We start from the raw sequence: 15364 nt of genomic DNA, 5'->3' as shown, positions 1-15364 counted from the left end.
CTGTACATGAATATAATATCATTATTATATTATAATGCTAATGACGATTGTTTGCAGCTGTAGTTAGTGTGTACATTGATAAAAGGGAAAATTAGTTGAAGAGTTGACGTTTGAGTTTAATTGACTTTAATTTGTTGGAGTTTGGCTTATACTTAAATGTGGTTTTGAGTACGAATTTGAGTGGGATACCTAAAAAACCAAACTCCTCTGAAAGTGCCAATTTCAACTGTCTCAAGTAATGCTGAGGGAAGGTGGCAAATACATTTGACCAAAGGACAAATGTCGGAGGACTTGACCTTACCTGGGCTGCAAACTTTAAATTAATCTTTGAACCGTCTTTCCAAGGTGGAGGCCACTTTGCGATAAAAGCTCTAAGCCATGAATTCAAAGTACTAGTCTCAATCATCTGCTTACTCATGTGTAACAGTGATGTTATGTCATTTTTTAATCTTTTAATTGACTTTTTAGCGGGATTTCCTGAGGGAAACACTGGAACAATTGGTATGTTTTGAAACTCAAAACTGAGTGGATAGTCCTTATTAAGAAATAATTTACAGTTTTTATACCCTTCTCTAACCAAGGCTGCGATTGCTATAGGTTTATTAAACCTTATTGCTCTTGAAAGCCATGCGATTTCTCTCTTTGACAAGGTCACTTTCTTAGTCTCATCCTGCGATTTCCTATTCTCGTCCTCGTTATTTATACAGAAAAGTACGAAATCACACTTTCTAAGAAGTGAAAGTGTCTGTAGTACAGCTGATTTCCCTATACTTCCTCCCAAGTTCAAAGGTGACGAAACTACAATTTCTACTGGCTGTATTACCTCCTGATCTTTCACTTTTACTGGCCAGTTGGAATAAAATGAATGCCAATTTGGCGAAGTATCTGAGAATTCAGTTTCGCCGTAATTCTCACAAAGCATTGATAATAACTTATCTCTATTACTATCCATACTTCCCAACACTAATAAATTTATCGGATTTATTACATCATCCACTATCTTTGTTTTAGGTTTTGCTTTATTTTCTTCTAAATTTGGTTGTTCGGACTCTAAATTTGGGTGTTCAGTTTGTAAATTTGGATCCTTACTGGAATCTAAATTAGGGTATTCAGTCTCCTCAGAGTTATTTACTAATCTACAATTTGGATTTTCTTTATCTAATTCACCTATAGTTTGGTGTGAAAAGGTGTTCTTTTCATCTAATTTATGTGTATCCTTACCTAGTTCATCTGTATTCTCAGAAGAAGTAGTTTCAAAAGAGTTATTTAAAGTTAGATTTACTAACTCGTCACTGGGAGTTACAGGTTGAGTTTCATGATTATCTGATAAATATAGATTTGCTAATCTTTCTGAAGGTGAGTGAATTGAAGGAATGACATATTCACCCTCTTCTTTACTGATAAATGGTATTCCACACACGTTATTAAGAAGTTTAATCCATCTGTCACTTGGTCTATAGTTTCCCTTCACTGTATTACAGACTCTGAGTGATTTCTCAATCTCAAAGTGGTTATGAAGATCCTCAATATCTTCCAATTCTTCTTCCAACTCCTGAGTATTTTCAGGCTCTTCAGCGTGTATTTTTGGCATTATTGCCAAATCCTCAAGTTTTCTGGTCTCCTTATTTGGAAGCATACTTTCCATAATTCCTGTAAGCTTATCTATCCCTGAGCGTTCCTGAGCACTCACAAACACGGGTTCACCCATGTACAGGGTGTGACAGTCTGATAAACAGTCACTTAGAGCTTCGTAATACTCATCTGATCCTTTATTCTCTAGTTTATTGATCACTAGTTTGACTTCAGGCTTAATGTGTGCCTGGTCAAGCCAGTTTCTTAATTTTTCAGCCAGGTGGACATCCAGCGGAGTAACTCCTTCAGATCCATCCAGAACAAAAAAAATCAGGTTTGAACTTCTCACTGCCTTGTGCGTTTCTCTCTCAATGATCTTGGAGAGTGTGGAATCTTCTCTTTTCTGGGTTTTCGTCAGGAAAGCTTCAAATCCTCCTGTATCCACTAATGTTATTTTATTTCCTTTCAGGTAAAATTGTGCTTGTTTGGAATCTCTGGTCGTTCCTGGTTTTTCCGAGACTATCGACTTGAGTATGTTCGAGGCCTTCCCTGCCTGCGCTAGGATTGAGTTAAACAGTCGCGACTTTCCTACATTTGACCTTCCAATTAATGACACATACATTATTCACCATTTTCTTAAATATTTACTGAATGTGTAGTGTTCTAACGTATATTGTGTGTGTTATAAATAAGTGGGTGGTTAGGTGAGTTATTGTTAGTGGACGATGCTGATAATTATTGTCGCCATTGGTATCATAAGACTCGCGACTTCGAATCCAGACCCCAGGAGTTTTTTCTTGAGCTTCTGTATCAATCCTTCTTTCTTCTCTCCTCCCTCAGGTTGTGTTCCTGCTGGCCCCGTTGCGGTTCCATTAGGAGCTGAAGGTGGTTGTTCTCCTCCAGCTGCTATTGTGGGCCCTGTTGGAGATACTATTGTGGGTCCTGCTTGTCCATCAGTTATTACAAGTGAAGGTCCGAGTGAGGGTTGTCTTTCGGATGATCTTCCACTTGGGTCACTTAAGTCTCCGAGTCCAAGTTCTCCGTCGCTGGGATCTTTCACTATTTCATCCAAGATTTTCTTAACTTCTTCTTCACTTAAGTCTAATCCCCTCAGTGATCCCCCTCCCGTTCCTGCTGCTCGTCCCGTACCTGATGATCCTCGTCCTGGTGTTACTCCGGACCCAGCTCCTGCTGGTTCGTCCTGACTAGCTGTTCCTCTTCTGCGCATCATGTCTGAGATTTTAATTACAAACGACGATTCAGTCAAGTTCATCTGGTGTGGTACCATCCTTAGAGAGTTTCTTACTTGAGCAATAAAATTCTCTTCATAATTTTTGGCGTGCATCAAGTTGTGAACTGTGTTTTCTATACTTGAGAGGATGTCTTTGGTTGCGTAGTATGCTATTTTGAAACCAAACTCGATTGCCTCAAACGCTTCTTCTAGTTCAGGGGTTTTTGGTGGGACCACGATCTTTTCCATAGCTAACAAAAGTTCATTTGCTACTTTATCTGGGATTGTAGACAGTTTCCAAATGCCATCTGCTACTTCAGATTCTTTCGTTTTTTCTTTGATGACGTTCATATTCATTAAAAGCACACAGTACAAAGAACTGAATCCCTTTACTACGTTGGCGACACTTTTCCTCTTAGTGAATTCTACACCTCTTAGCAACTTCAATCTGGCTTCATGATCTTTAGTATTCTTTCTCAAACCATCAGTGATTTCAACAAAGTCGCTTGCAATTGCTAATTTCAATTCTATTAGAGTGTTTACCAAAGATTCAAGTTCTTCAAATAGGAATTTTTTTAGTTCTGCTACATTTGTTCTTTCCCCTTCATATGCCCTTGGTTCTGGTTTAAATCTTCCTAAAAACTGTACAATATCCATTGCCCTATTGCCTAAAACCCATATACTCAAAAAAACAAACCTGATTCTCTAACAATTATTCCGGGCGCTCCTGGTGATGGTACTGGCGCAGATGGAGGTCCGGGTAATCCAATTTTAGGCTCAATAACTCTACCATCTCCATCTCTTACCTGTTGATGCTGCGCCTGACCTTCTCTAGATGTATTCGAAGCTAAAGATTGACCTCCTTGGGGAGAAACTGCACCTGGAACTCCTACTCCAGGTACTTTAAGTCCAGAAGAGTGTGATCCACTGGCTAGATCTGATACACCAGTTTGCTGTTGTTTTGAATTAAGATCTTGGCCCGATGTAGTTTCACCTGTGGATGTTTTTCCGGGTTGTAGAGTTTTTTTGAGTTCCTTTTCATCTTTAGATGAGGTGGATTTATTATCTTCTTCTTCGGAGTCTGAGCCGTTTGACGGAACTTGATCTGAGAGGTCTGCAGGAGGAACTTCTTCTTTCGTTTGTGCTTGAAGAGTAGGTGTGATAATTTCTTCCGAAACTGGAGTAGGAATGGTCGGAGAGACATCTGTACTAAGGGTGCTATCTTCATTTTCTTCTTCGGAATCTGATCTGTTCCCCTTAGTATCTTGCTGTTGCTTTACATTATCCTGAACTTGGGATTGTGTTTGTACCAAATTTGTTACAGTGTATGAATCTGAGCCGCTTGCAGCAGGAACTTCTTCCGTTTGTGTTTGAAGAGTTGATGTGATATTTTCTTCCGAAACTGGAGTGGGAATAGTGGTAGAGACATCTGAAGATGATACTGCTGACTTCCATGCCTTTGCTGCCTTTGCCACATTACCAACTGTCCTCATTGTGTACACGGCGGTAGGTTGTGTTATGGCTGATTCCAAGGTTACTAGGGGACCAAGCCTAGAAGGAAATGGTTGTTCCTCCGTAGGCATTTTGTCCCCTGCTGATACAAATAAGACCGGAATGATCAGCAAAAACTGAGTTATTTGCATCGTTCAGTGTCGGAAAGTGAAATTCAAATTTCAATGTTACACCTAAGCATAGGATGAAGGTGTAAAGAAATTAGTTTGATAGGTGATATTTATAAATAATTTATATAAAATTAAGTGAATAAAAATTCGTATAACATTAGTGATTCTACTTTATAATCCAAGACCGCTTAATCTCAGAGAATTTGAGATAAATCTGGTCTTAACTAATTAAGTCCTACCTTTTTGAAACACTTGTTAATAAGAAAATTATCTCAAAACGAGTACACTTTGGTTTAATTTGTTATTTACGGTAATGTGTAAAACATGAGTTTCTGTTTTACATAAAAATGTGACAAATTTAACGAAAAATGACTTGAATACAGTCTTACAGGGCTATAGGTTAAAACAATTATTTATCAAAATGATTTGACAGTAAATGCACAAATAAATTTGCTTAATCGTATTAGTATTTCTACTGAATGACTCTAACCTTGGGGTTATTGCCCCTTTCATAGCATTAGCTAGCCGTTTTTTGGAGCTCATTCTGCTAGCCAAACAATTAATTTACGATTTGCTCAATTTCCCCTAATTTTCACTTAAAAATCTGATTTTTCTATAGATTTTGATCTATTTTTATATAAAATTAGTTAAAGAACTGAAATTTTAAAAAAATTAAAAATTTTAACCAGAGGTTAACACACACTTGAATAAATTGTAATCATAATAGTTTAATTTACCAAATTTATAGTTTATTTGTATAATATTCATATAATTTTTATTAAAAACTTTGATTTTACACGTTTTTAATTATTTTTACTCATTCATGAAAAACGCTGTGGCACATCCATTGTTAATACGTTTATAATTCGGAATATATGGCCCAAATAATTAAAATATTTATATATAGAATTGAATTTTAATTAATAATTAATTATATAAATGTAATTATGAATTAGAATTGAGTAATAACATGAAGCACATTTTAGGTATGAAATTATGTGATTTATATGTTACAAATGTGAGTGTAAATTTCAATATTTAGCGTTCTAAACTCCAACGAAGACGAATATGTCTTTTAAGTTTCTAAAATATGTTTATATTTGGTCATTTTAGAGTATATTCTATGAGTTTACATTGTATTGCGATGGAGGCTGGCAGTTCAAATGAACTCTTCCCTTTAACTCTGAAAACATTTAAGAATGTTGAATTATACCTAAAGGCTCAAGAATATTATTGACTATTTGATTAATTTCGGCGTATGTTTTTCCTTCAAAAAGTGGAGAACATAAGATTCCCTAAACAAAATGCTTAAAATAGTTTAAACATACGGTAAAATGTTCATCATATACATATGTTGAATAGTTTGGGTCATTTTTGACATAGAAACATATCGGATTTAGTTTCGACGTTATTGCTTCCTTGAGTGATTGTAATTTGGGTCCTGGAGGAGCTGCATATTTATGATGCCTTTTAAATAAATTTAAAAACATATTTCTCTATAGAAATTAAATTACTCATTCTCAACAAAGAATCATGATGTGTATCTACAATGTGTGAGGTAGAATCTCATGAAATAGTTTCAAAATTCCACAAAAATTGCCATAAATTTCAGTAATTGTAAGTATAATATAAATAGTATGAATAAAACTAATGAATAAGTGTATATGGATGGAATAGATTAATAAAGGTTTAAAACATTGATTTAAAGAATTCTTCAAAGAAGAAATAGGACACGATCCAAGGTATAAAAAGCAATGTTAGAGAACCAATAAAAACATATTATTAAAGTTCAAATGCAGACATTGAGGTGTCAAGAACACCGCATTTATCCGTTCCCATGTTAGTTCTTTCTAGTCTCATATAGCCGTTTTCGCCCCAATCAGTTCCCCAGGAGTTTTGTACAACCCAGTATCTCTTTTTGGTGACTTCATCGTAGCCTTCACCTACCAGCACAACTGCGTGGTTAAGTGATTTGCCGCATTCACCAGTGAAAACACCAGATTTATACTTGGCAAGTTCGGGTGAAACAGATAGATATACAGAGCAGGGCGAGGAAGTGAGGGATCTAGTCATGACTTCTTTCCCCTTGAAAACATGGTATGATGGTACACTGACCTTTTTGGCCTTTGGTACGGAACATCTTCTAGCCTTGTCTACAAAAGGCAAGTCTTTGGCTGATACTAAACCGTACTTTCTAACATATTCATAGGCCGATTCCAATAAACCACCTTGGCATCCGTTGCTAAAACTGTCACAGTCCAATAATTCTTGGACACTGAGTTCGTAACTCTTGTCAAAGTGAGACATGTAATAGCCCTCAACTGAACCTACAGTTGAGAATGCCCAGCAGCCACCACAGTTACTCTGGTCCTTAACAGAAGTAACTGATGAAGATCTCCTCCAGTCAAGATTCTCACCAGTGAGTTTAGCGAGGTCAACATCTTCATCAGTGTTTAAGGCCTTTTTCAGGTTCTTCAGGTAAGTCTTGTTTGCCATGTGGGATAATAGGTAGTAACCATTAGAATATGTTGCCTTTGGTGGTTTCATTACTGGGAACAATTTGTAGAATTCTCTTTCAGTGAGGTCACTGAATCTGTTGATACCCTTGACATATGGTTCATCACCTATAAAATAATATTAAGTGTGTGTAACTAACCCTTTTGTTCTTTAACCTCGAGATAGTTAGAGCGGAAAGTGACGAGTCTGTTGAGACGCTCCTGCTGAGTGGCATGACGTCTGTTGTATTTGGAGTTAAATTCTTCAAATTCACGGTAAACCTCGTATTCAAGTTTAGGATCGTCAGATAGGAAACCGTCACCAAAGAGTCTAGTCAACTCGTCGAAACAAGTGTCACGTTTAGACCTTTCTAGGTTCGGAAAATCCTTAGTCAAGTGGTCATCCAACTCCCTCTTAAACTTATTTAACATCTTGTATTTACTAAAGAGAAAGTAAGAAACGACGGAAACGCCAGCCAAAAAGAATAAAACGACAACACCCAAAAGGAGTTTCCTAGTCAATAAACGAGAAACAGGCTTGGCCTGAGTAGATAAAGTATCATCAGACGACTCCAAATCATTCTCGACCCTGTTATTAACAAGGCGTTCATTCGGGTTAGAAACAACGGAACTAACCATGGTTAATACAAATTAACAAAAATTAAAAATTAAAAATTAAATAAAAACAGTTCCTGTTAAAATAATGGAAGAATATGGAAATATTCCAAAGTAAAAACGACGAATAGCAAGCAGAATATAATGACAAAGGTTTAAGTGTAATAGTCAAAATTGCTATTTATAAGTTTCTTAATACTTCAACCAAATATTAAAAATAATTAAATGATTAATTGAAAGTCAAATAATTATTTATAACTCAAAATAGTAATCCCCATTTTGAACCAAAATACATACCCAAAAAGTTAACACATATCGATACCTGGAATACATATTTCTATGCTAATATAGTAATATTGAGAATAAATATGTATACAAGTATTATAGACAAGTATAGTACAATTATTCTAGGATGAGTATAACACTGGCGTTAAACCCACTGACAGTACTCCACACTTGTTATCCATGCCCTTAGGACGCGCCAATCTCAGGAAGCCGTTTTCTCCCCAATCTGGACCCCAAGAGTTCTTGAGAACCCAGTACCTAAGACCTGTTTTTTCATCGAATCCTTCACCTACCAACACGACTACATGATTTGGGTAGTGTCCACAGCTTCCATTATAAACACCACTTTGGTATGTTAAAAATTCACGTGATAAATTAATTGGAACAACTGTTGGTGAAACCACAAGTGATTTATTTAAAATATCCAGTCCACTTGCTACAAAGTATGTATTTACAAATTTCTTTTTATATTTTCCATAACTGCACTTTCCAACTTTAGCTCTATATGGAACATCTCTCGAGGATGATAAGCCTTTGGAGCAGACGTATTCCATAGCAGTAAAAGGTGAACCTGTGAAACAACCACCGCTTAATTTGTCACAATCGACCAACTCCTGCTCACTCAAATCAACAGTTTCATCCCTGTAAATTCTATATAAACTTTCAACTGAGGCCACAGTAGAAAATGCCCAGCATGAATAACATTCGTCCATAACTTGGTCCTTGACTTTAGTAACTCCGTCAGCCCTTCTCCAATCAAGATTTTCTCCCGTTAGATTTCTAGGGTCAACGTCCTCAACTGTATTTAGAGCCTTCTTTAAATTTTTTAAATATGTAGGATTAGAAACGTTATCTAATATATGATCCTTGTAAGGTAAATCGGAATAAGAAAATTCGTTAACCGGGAACATTTTGTAGAATTCTCTTTCAGTGAGGTCACTGAATCTGTTGATACCCTTGACATATGGTTCATCACCTATAAAATAATATTAAGTGTGTGTAACTAACCCTTTTGTTCTTTAACCTCGAGATAGTTAGAGCGGAAAGTGACGAGTCTGTTGAGACGCTCCTGCTGAGTGGCATGACGTCTGTTGTATTTGGAGTTAAATTCTTCAAATTCACGGTAAACCTCGTATTCAAGTTTAGGATCGTCAGATAGGAAACCGTCACCAAAGAGTCTAGTCAACTCGTCGAAACAAGTGTCACGTTTAGACCTTTCTAGGTTCGGAAAATCCTTAGTCAAGTGGTCATCCAACTCCCTCTTAAACTTATTTAACATCTTGTATTTACTAAAGAGAAAGTAAGAAACGACGGAAACGCCAGCCAAAAAGAATAAAACGACAACACCCAAAAGGAGTTTCCTAGTCAATAAACGAGAAACAGGCTTGGCCTGAGTAGATAAAGTATCATCAGACGACTCCAAATCATTCTCGACCCTGTTATTAACAAGGCGTTCATTCGGGTTAGAAACAACGGAACTAACCATGGTTAATACAAATTAACAAAAATTAAAAATTAAAAATTAAATAAAAACAGTTCCTGTTAAAATAATGGAAGAATATGGAAATATTCCAAAGTAAAAACGACGAATAGCAAGCAGAATATAATGACAAAGGTTTAAGTGTAATAGTCAAAATTGCTATTTATAAGTTTCTTAATACTTCAACCAAATATTAAAAATAATTAAATGATTAATTGAAAGTCAAATAATTATTTATAACTCAAAATAGTAATCCCCATTTTGAACCAAAATACATACCCAAAAAGTTAACACATATCGATACCCGGAATACATATTTCTATGCTAATATAGTAATATTGAGAATAAATATGTATACAAGTATTATAGACAAGTATAGTACAATTATTCTATGCCGAATAAAGGATTGGATTTAATCCAAAAGTTAAGATTCCACACTTATCTAAACCTTTTTTGGTTCTTTCCAATCTTAGGAAGCCGTTTTCGCCCCAATCTTCTCCCCAGGAATTCTTAATTATCCAATATCTAAGACCTGTTTCCTCATCATATCCTTCTCCAACTAATAATACAGCATGATTTAATGCATCACCGCATTTTCCGGTGTATACTCCTCCTTGATATAATTTAAGTTCTCTCGTGGCTGCGATTGCAACTACAGTTGGTGAGATAACCAATGACTTATTTACAACATCGTTTCCTTTCAATATTGAAATTGAATCAACGAAGACCTTATTCTTGATACTTGGTCTACATGGAGCATCGATTCCAATGTATGGAATCTCTGACTCAAAGCTAATTCCTTTAGAGTGGATGTATTCCATGGCAGTAATGGGTAAACCACCAGAACAACCCATACTAGATTTGTCACAATTTACAAGTTCCTGCTCACTCAAGAAGTACGATTTGTTTTTGTATAGTCTGTATAAACTTTCTACAGAACCGATAGATGAGAATGCCCAGCATGAACCACAGTGATCACCTTGGTCCTTAACTGGACTGACAGTGTCGGTTCTAGTCCAGTCAAGGTTTTCCCCAGTTACCAAAGAAATATCCTTTATTTCTTCAACACCCTTGGCCTCTTTGAGTTTGGAAATATAAATAGGATTTTTGTATGACATCTTTTTAAATTCAAGATGCTTTGAGAGTGAAGTGTATGCTTTAGGAGGTGTTATGACAGGGTAAAGTGCTTTAAATTCTTCCTCAGATAAATCGGCAAATTTATTCAATTCCAATGAATAAGGTTCGGAGACTTTGTGAGCTCTAACAATGTAAAAGTTCTTCCTGAAAATGAGAAATCTTTCTAGTCTTTGGTCAAAAGTCTTGTGAACTCTCTTGTGTTTCTCAACAAAGGAATCAAATTCAATCAACACATCAAGTTCATCGGAAGCTTCAGAGGTGATCTTTCCAGTTTGTCGAATCTTCACAATTTCATCAACTAATTCAGCTCTCTTGGATGGCTCCATATAAGGATAAGTGGATTCGATATGTTCAATTGCTGCAGATTTGAAGCTTCTTATGGTTTTAGAACCAAGGAAGAAATATGCTGCAAGTGATCCACCGAAGAGCGCCAATATAAAGAATATTACGAAGAAAGAGGTTATTACTCTTTTCTTAATAACGATTCTTTTCATCTGGTTGAGCAGAGGATCACCTCTAGATCGAGAAACCCGGTCTTCACCATCTCTATAGGAAAAATGATCATCTATAATGGTCATTTTCCCTGAGATATAGTGAAACTTATATGGATGGCTATGAATCAAAAATTAAAACTGTACTTCCCTAAAAAACAAGATTAAAATACAAATATGTACCCAGAACAAATTAAAGCAAGAATTAAAAATCAAGAATTGGCGTAACCGGGAACAACAAATAATCTGAGAAGAATGGGGTGGAATAAAAAAAGAATACTAGTACATGATAAATAACCCCATGCAACGATGTCTGTGGCCGGAATCTCTCTAAATAAATATGCATTTGACTCCATGTAGCATAGTATACATTAAAATAATGTTTCATTTTCGGTCGCGCAGTCGTTTGGGATAATATTGACTCGTTCACCCCTTACACCCAGATTCCACAACTCAACCCTTGAAACACATTTAAAAATTATTTTTATTTAAATATACCCTTGTTTTATTGATTATTTTAAAATATTTGATAAACTACCACCTTCTAGTTAATTTATCACTTCATTTAGATTCTTTTACTTTACACATACCATTGGAATATTTTCATGATTCTTTTTTACATTTTATTCGTATTTGCCAATTATATAGTATAATTTTTATTTTAACCTCTGAATGTTAGGTTAAGAATGCAAATGAGACTGCATAAGTGTGTTTACGAGCGTACATGTAACACAAAACAAAACATTAAAGGATTTAAAAATAAATTAAATCGAACAAATTAGTCCACGTTTTCAAAACTTGGGACTAGATGGCGAAGTGGCCCACATATTCACTTGCGAGAAAGTGGTTAAACAAGGGGGTTAATCCGACGGTTAAGATTCCACACTTGTCGTTTTCTGTCATCGTTCTTTCCAATCTCATGTAACCGTCTTCACCCCAATCTCTTCCCCAGGAGTTCTTTATTACCCAGTATCTCTTCTTAGTTTTGGGGTCGTAGCCTTCGCCGACAAGCAACACTGAATGATTTAAATTGACGGAGCATTCTCCGTCGTAAATTCCGCTTTTGTAGTCGAAAAAACTGTCTGTAACACCAATGTTGACAACAGTCGGTGACCAGAGAAGCGATTTGTTAAAGACGTCAATGCCTTTGTTGACTAGGAACATGTCAATGTAATAAACACCCCTATCAGTCTCCACACACTTTTCTTCCTTGGAGAGGTATGGCACGGCACTGGACTTTGGTAGGCCCTTGTTCTTAACGTAGTCGAGTGCAAGGTCCACGTATCCGCCACTGCATCCTGAGCATCTATTTTCGCAGTTGATGAGGTGCTGTTCACTTAAATCTAGGTCGTCATCCTGGAGCAGTTGGTAGACGCTCTCCACAGCTGCGACTGAAGCAAAGGCCCAGCAGCAGGAGCAATCGAGTCCCTGATCCTTAACTCTAGTGCCAACATCTGCACGTCTCCAGTCAAGGTCATCTGAAGTAATTTTGGAGGAGTCGTAGATGCTGTTGTCCAGGTTCTTGGCTTTTTTAAGCTTAACAAGATACATTGGATCAGACATATGCCTCTCAATAAACTGATTACGCTCGGTTTTATCATTTAAGTCCATGCTGACTTTAATTGGTGGATAATCCGACAATACTGAACGCCTTTCTTCCACGGTGAGGTCAGTAAACTTGTTGATCCCCAGCCTGTAGCCCTTATCGCCTATAAAATCGTTAATTTTATATTAAAAGTAATAAACTAACCCTTTTGTCTTTTAATATCGAAGTATCTTTGACGGAAGATAAGGTGCCTCCTGGCACGTTCTGCATGATCGTATTTTTTTTTGAATTCGGCCATGAATGTTTCAAATTCTACCAGGGTTTCGCATTCCAATGCGTAGTCGTTGGTAATGATCCTGTTTTTGTAGAGTCTGATGAGTTCATTCCTGTAGGATTCCTTGAGTTCCTTTCCCATTCTAGGGTAATTTTTATCCATATGTTCCGAGAGCTTGTGGCTGAAGTTAGTTACAGACAGTGACTCGGAAACAAATGTATAAATAATTATTGAGGCTGAAATGGCCAGGAAAAGAAATATCAGGAAAGAGACGAGGACACTTCTGAACTTGATTTTCCGTGGGCTAGACGGAAACGATTCAACATCCCCCGTGAGTTCTCTCCCTAATTTCATTCCCTTATCAAATCCAGACGATTCGAAATCGTGTTTGGAAGAGATTGTATCAGCCATGGTTGAGTTAAAGAACTGAAGAAAACATGAACCCGACTTGGGGAGGAATACAGAAAATACTCATAAAAATGATCAAGTAAAAATTATAAAATTGTTATCACAAAAATATGAATTTCAAATTTTTTGGAGTAATAAAAATACAGAAATATAAACGATAAATAAATATTAATGTAAGTGACAATACAAACATATTAAAAATGGATATATTTTATTACTTTCTTAATGGTTTTTTTGCGGGAGCTTTAGGAGCGGCGGATTTGGCATCTCTGGCCTTCTTTTCTTCTTCCTTTCTTGCCTTCTCGTCCTTCTTTCTCTTCTCAGCTTCTTGTTTCTCCCTCTCCTTCTTGGCTTCCTCAGTTTCGACTTTAGTGAAGGATGGGTTAAAACCAACAGTCAATATATCGCATTTGTCGAATTTTTCGTCAGTCCTAACGAGTCTGGCATAACCGTTCTCACCCCAGTTTTGTCCCAAGGTGTTCTTTACAATGAAGTACCTGGATTTGGTGTCTTCATCATAGCCCTCACCAACGAGCAAAACGTAGTGGTTAAGTGACTTGGCACAGGGTCCGTCGTAGAGACCGCCCTTGTATGACAAGAATTCCCTGTGCATTGACATGGCAACAACAGTTGGTGAGATGACAAGGGATTTGTTCAAGACATCCTTGCCAGTCATGAAGATCTTGGAGCCAATCTCATACTTTTTGGAGTTAGAGGGGTTTTTGCACCTTGATCTGACACCAGAGTAGGGATATCCAAAGGCAGATGAGATACCGTTTGAGACGTAGTCAAAGGCAGAGGAGATGTTTCCTTCCTTTTGGGATTTGAAGTCACAGTTCAAGAGTTCTTGGAAGCTGAGGTGAACGCTCCTCTCCTTGTTGTAGATCTTGAACAAACTTTCAACAGAGTCAATGACAGTAACGGCCCAGTCAGATGGAGCGAGGGTGCCTTGGTCCTTAACATAGGTAAGAGCATTAGCCTTTCTCCAATCGAGACCTTCACCAGTGATCTTGTCAACGTCACCGACTTCTTGGCCATCTCTTGCGGCTTTCAAGCTGGACAAGTAGTCAGCAGACATTTCGACGTTGATCTTGGAAACGGGATTGACTTCGGCCTTCTTGGACTTTGGCAAGTTGGTGATCTTGGGGAACAAGAGACGAAGCTCCTTGTCGGTCATATCAGTGTAGTTGTTGATTTCCTTCATGTACAATTCCTTTCCGGTTCTGCTCTTGATGTCATGGTAGTCGTTGCGGAAGTATGAGAACCTCTCCCTGCGTTCCTTCTCGTTCTTGTGCTTCACAGAGTACTTGGCATTGTAGGCTTCGAACTCAAGGTAGGTCTCGAACTCCAATCTGAAGTCATCAGATACATAGCCCTTTTTGAAGAGTGTGACCAATTCATCGACGTACTTGTCCCTTGCATCGGCGTCCAAGAAGCTGAATTCCTTGTCAATGAGGGACTCAAGGTCATGTTTGAAGGTCTTTGCTTGGTTTGCCTTGACAATGAAAACTGCGGAAAGAATAGTTGAAGTGATAGCAATCAGAATAAGTGAGAGGGTTGAGATGATAATGAGCCTTCTCTTTCTCAAGATAGTCTTGAAAGAAGAGGATGGAATTTCAATATCACTTGCTTGGTTGTGACACTCCACATCATCAAACCTGTTGCTCACCAATCTTTGGTTTGGGTTAGACAAAACTGCATCAGCCATTTTTCTAAAAGGTGATCGAATCAAACAAGTATTGACTTGGAAAGTTTATAAAAACTGTGAAATACATAAGGTTAAATAACCCGACATGAATTACGTCATGCAAAAATATGGGAAACCGAATACCGTGGATACGGGTGCTCCTCAACTCCCGTTCTTGGCTCAGAATAATTTATTTATTTATTAAAAAATGTTTGCCGTGTTGAAATTCCGAATTTCGAGGACGAATACAGACTTTTCGCAATGTAGGGCTCCGAGACAATAATATGCAATTACATCTCGAAACGTACATATTTCTCCGTCCAATTAGTGTGAATTTGTCATTTATTATATTATCAAAACAGCCCGTTCTTTCCCCACCGACTTTTTTTGCATAATACCCTTATTCCCGTTTTCATGTCTATGTAGGCGCCTCAGACCGGGACACCTTAATTCTCAAATAATTGAAATTTCCCACAGAATATTCAAATAGCATATTTTTTAATATGCATGGGTGTACCGTT

At 37.1% G+C, this 15364-nt stretch overlaps 8 protein-coding genes across 8 annotated transcripts; all 8 read right to left on the bottom strand.

Annotated features, from left to right (window-relative positions):
• Nucleotides 1–37: 37 nt before the first annotated feature.
• der (GTPase domain protein) lies at nucleotides 38–2199 on the bottom strand. The gene has a single exon (XM_758213.2). It carries the CDS (start codon nucleotides 2192–2194, stop codon nucleotides 92–94), a length of 2103 nt encoding a protein of 700 aa, XP_763306.1. The 5' UTR covers nucleotides 2195–2199; the 3' UTR covers nucleotides 38–91.
• A 72-nt stretch (nucleotides 2200–2271) lies between these two features.
• On the bottom strand, nucleotides 2272–4804 carry TpMuguga_03g00287 (uncharacterized protein). The gene is made up of 3 exons (XM_758212.2): nucleotides 4665–4804; nucleotides 3501–4488; nucleotides 2272–3471 (listed from the first exon to the last, which is right to left on the bottom strand). The coding sequence occupies exons 2-3, from the start codon at nucleotides 4444–4446 to the stop codon at nucleotides 2288–2290; spliced, it is 2130 nt and encodes a 709-aa protein (XP_763305.1). The 5' UTR covers nucleotides 4447–4488; nucleotides 4665–4804; the 3' UTR covers nucleotides 2272–2287.
• A 611-nt stretch (nucleotides 4805–5415) lies between these two features.
• Nucleotides 5416–5935, bottom strand: TpMuguga_03g00286 (uncharacterized protein). The gene is made up of 4 exons (XM_758211.2): nucleotides 5754–5935; nucleotides 5639–5720; nucleotides 5559–5608; nucleotides 5416–5508 (listed from the first exon to the last, which is right to left on the bottom strand). The coding sequence occupies exons 1-4, from the start codon at nucleotides 5913–5915 to the stop codon at nucleotides 5464–5466; spliced, it is 339 nt and encodes a 112-aa protein (XP_763304.1). The 5' UTR covers nucleotides 5916–5935; the 3' UTR covers nucleotides 5416–5463.
• Nucleotides 5936–6200: 265 nt separating this feature from the next.
• TpMuguga_03g00285 (Papain family cysteine protease family protein) lies at nucleotides 6201–7766 on the bottom strand. The gene is made up of 2 exons (XM_758210.2): nucleotides 7082–7766; nucleotides 6201–7049 (listed from the first exon to the last, which is right to left on the bottom strand). Exons 1-2 carry the CDS (start codon nucleotides 7557–7559, stop codon nucleotides 6208–6210), a joined length of 1320 nt encoding a protein of 439 aa, XP_763303.2. The 5' UTR covers nucleotides 7560–7766; the 3' UTR covers nucleotides 6201–6207.
• Nucleotides 7767–7916: 150 nt separating this feature from the next.
• On the bottom strand, nucleotides 7917–9513 carry TpMuguga_03g00284 (Papain family cysteine protease family protein). Its single transcript, XM_758209.2, has 2 exons — nucleotides 8829–9513; nucleotides 7917–8796 (listed from the first exon to the last, which is right to left on the bottom strand). Exons 1-2 carry the CDS (start codon nucleotides 9304–9306, stop codon nucleotides 7943–7945), a joined length of 1332 nt encoding a protein of 443 aa, XP_763302.1. The 5' UTR covers nucleotides 9307–9513; the 3' UTR covers nucleotides 7917–7942.
• A 176-nt stretch (nucleotides 9514–9689) lies between these two features.
• TACP (Papain family cysteine protease family protein) lies at nucleotides 9690–11015 on the bottom strand (the record flags this gene model as incomplete). Its single annotated transcript, XM_758208.1, has 1 exon — nucleotides 9690–11015. The coding sequence occupies one exon, from the start codon at nucleotides 11013–11015 to the stop codon at nucleotides 9690–9692; it is 1326 nt and encodes a 441-aa protein (XP_763301.1).
• A 572-nt stretch (nucleotides 11016–11587) lies between these two features.
• TACP (Papain family cysteine protease family protein) lies at nucleotides 11588–13166 on the bottom strand. Its single transcript, XM_758207.2, has 2 exons — nucleotides 12679–13166; nucleotides 11588–12637 (listed from the first exon to the last, which is right to left on the bottom strand). Exons 1-2 carry the CDS (start codon nucleotides 13157–13159, stop codon nucleotides 11733–11735), a joined length of 1386 nt encoding a protein of 461 aa, XP_763300.1. The 5' UTR covers nucleotides 13160–13166; the 3' UTR covers nucleotides 11588–11732.
• Nucleotides 13167–13332: 166 nt separating this feature from the next.
• On the bottom strand, nucleotides 13333–15270 carry TACP (Papain family cysteine protease family protein). The gene has a single exon (XM_758206.2). The coding sequence runs from the start codon at nucleotides 14862–14864 to the stop codon at nucleotides 13371–13373; it is 1494 nt and encodes a 497-aa protein (XP_763299.1). The 5' UTR covers nucleotides 14865–15270; the 3' UTR covers nucleotides 13333–13370.
• Nucleotides 15271–15364: the final 94 nt, after the last annotated feature.

This window comes from Theileria parva (assembly GCF_000165365.1).
Source record: "Theileria parva strain Muguga chromosome 3 map unlocalized ctg_530, whole genome shotgun sequence".
Taxonomy (NCBI): domain Eukaryota; phylum Apicomplexa; class Aconoidasida; order Piroplasmida; family Theileriidae; genus Theileria; species Theileria parva.
The sequence above is the reverse complement of the archived record's forward strand: the minus strand, read 5'-3'. Positions and strand labels throughout refer to the sequence as shown.

Bases quoted from the DNA above. Each gene is read 5' to 3' on its own strand.
- der (XM_758213.2), bottom strand. From the start codon at position 2,194: ATGTATGTGTCATTAATTGGAAGGTCAAATGTAGGAAAGTCGCGACTG.
- TpMuguga_03g00287 (XM_758212.2), bottom strand. From the start codon at position 4,446: ATGCAAATAACTCAGTTTTTGCTGATCATTCCGGTCTTATTTGTATCA. The intron at 3,472-3,500 runs GTTTGTTTTTTT...TATGGGTTTTAG, and splicing joins AATAATTGTTAGAGAATCAG to GCAATAGGGCAATGGATATT.
- TpMuguga_03g00286 (XM_758211.2), bottom strand. From the start codon at position 5,915: ATGTTTTTAAATTTATTTAAAAGGCATCATAAATATGCAGCTCCTCCA. The intron at 5,609-5,638 runs GTATAATTCAAC...AAATGTTTTCAG, and splicing joins TAATATTCTTGAGCCTTTAG to AGTTAAAGGGAAGAGTTCAT. The intron at 5,509-5,558 runs GTAAACTCATAG...AACATATTTTAG, and splicing joins AGCCTCCATCGCAATACAAT to AAACTTAAAAGACATATTCG.
- TpMuguga_03g00285 (XM_758210.2), bottom strand. From the start codon at position 7,559: ATGGTTAGTTCCGTTGTTTCTAACCCGAATGAACGCCTTGTTAATAAC. The intron at 7,050-7,081 runs GTTAGTTACACA...ATTATTTTATAG, and splicing joins CGAGGTTAAAGAACAAAAGG to GTGATGAACCATATGTCAAG.
- TpMuguga_03g00284 (XM_758209.2), bottom strand. From the start codon at position 9,306: ATGGTTAGTTCCGTTGTTTCTAACCCGAATGAACGCCTTGTTAATAAC. The intron at 8,797-8,828 runs GTTAGTTACACA...ATTATTTTATAG, and splicing joins CGAGGTTAAAGAACAAAAGG to GTGATGAACCATATGTCAAG.
- TACP (XM_758207.2), bottom strand. From the start codon at position 13,159: ATGGCTGATACAATCTCTTCCAAACACGATTTCGAATCGTCTGGATTT. The intron at 12,638-12,678 runs GTTAGTTTATTA...ACGATTTTATAG, and splicing joins CGATATTAAAAGACAAAAGG to GCGATAAGGGCTACAGGCTG.
- TACP (XM_758206.2), bottom strand. From the start codon at position 14,864: ATGGCTGATGCAGTTTTGTCTAACCCAAACCAAAGATTGGTGAGCAAC.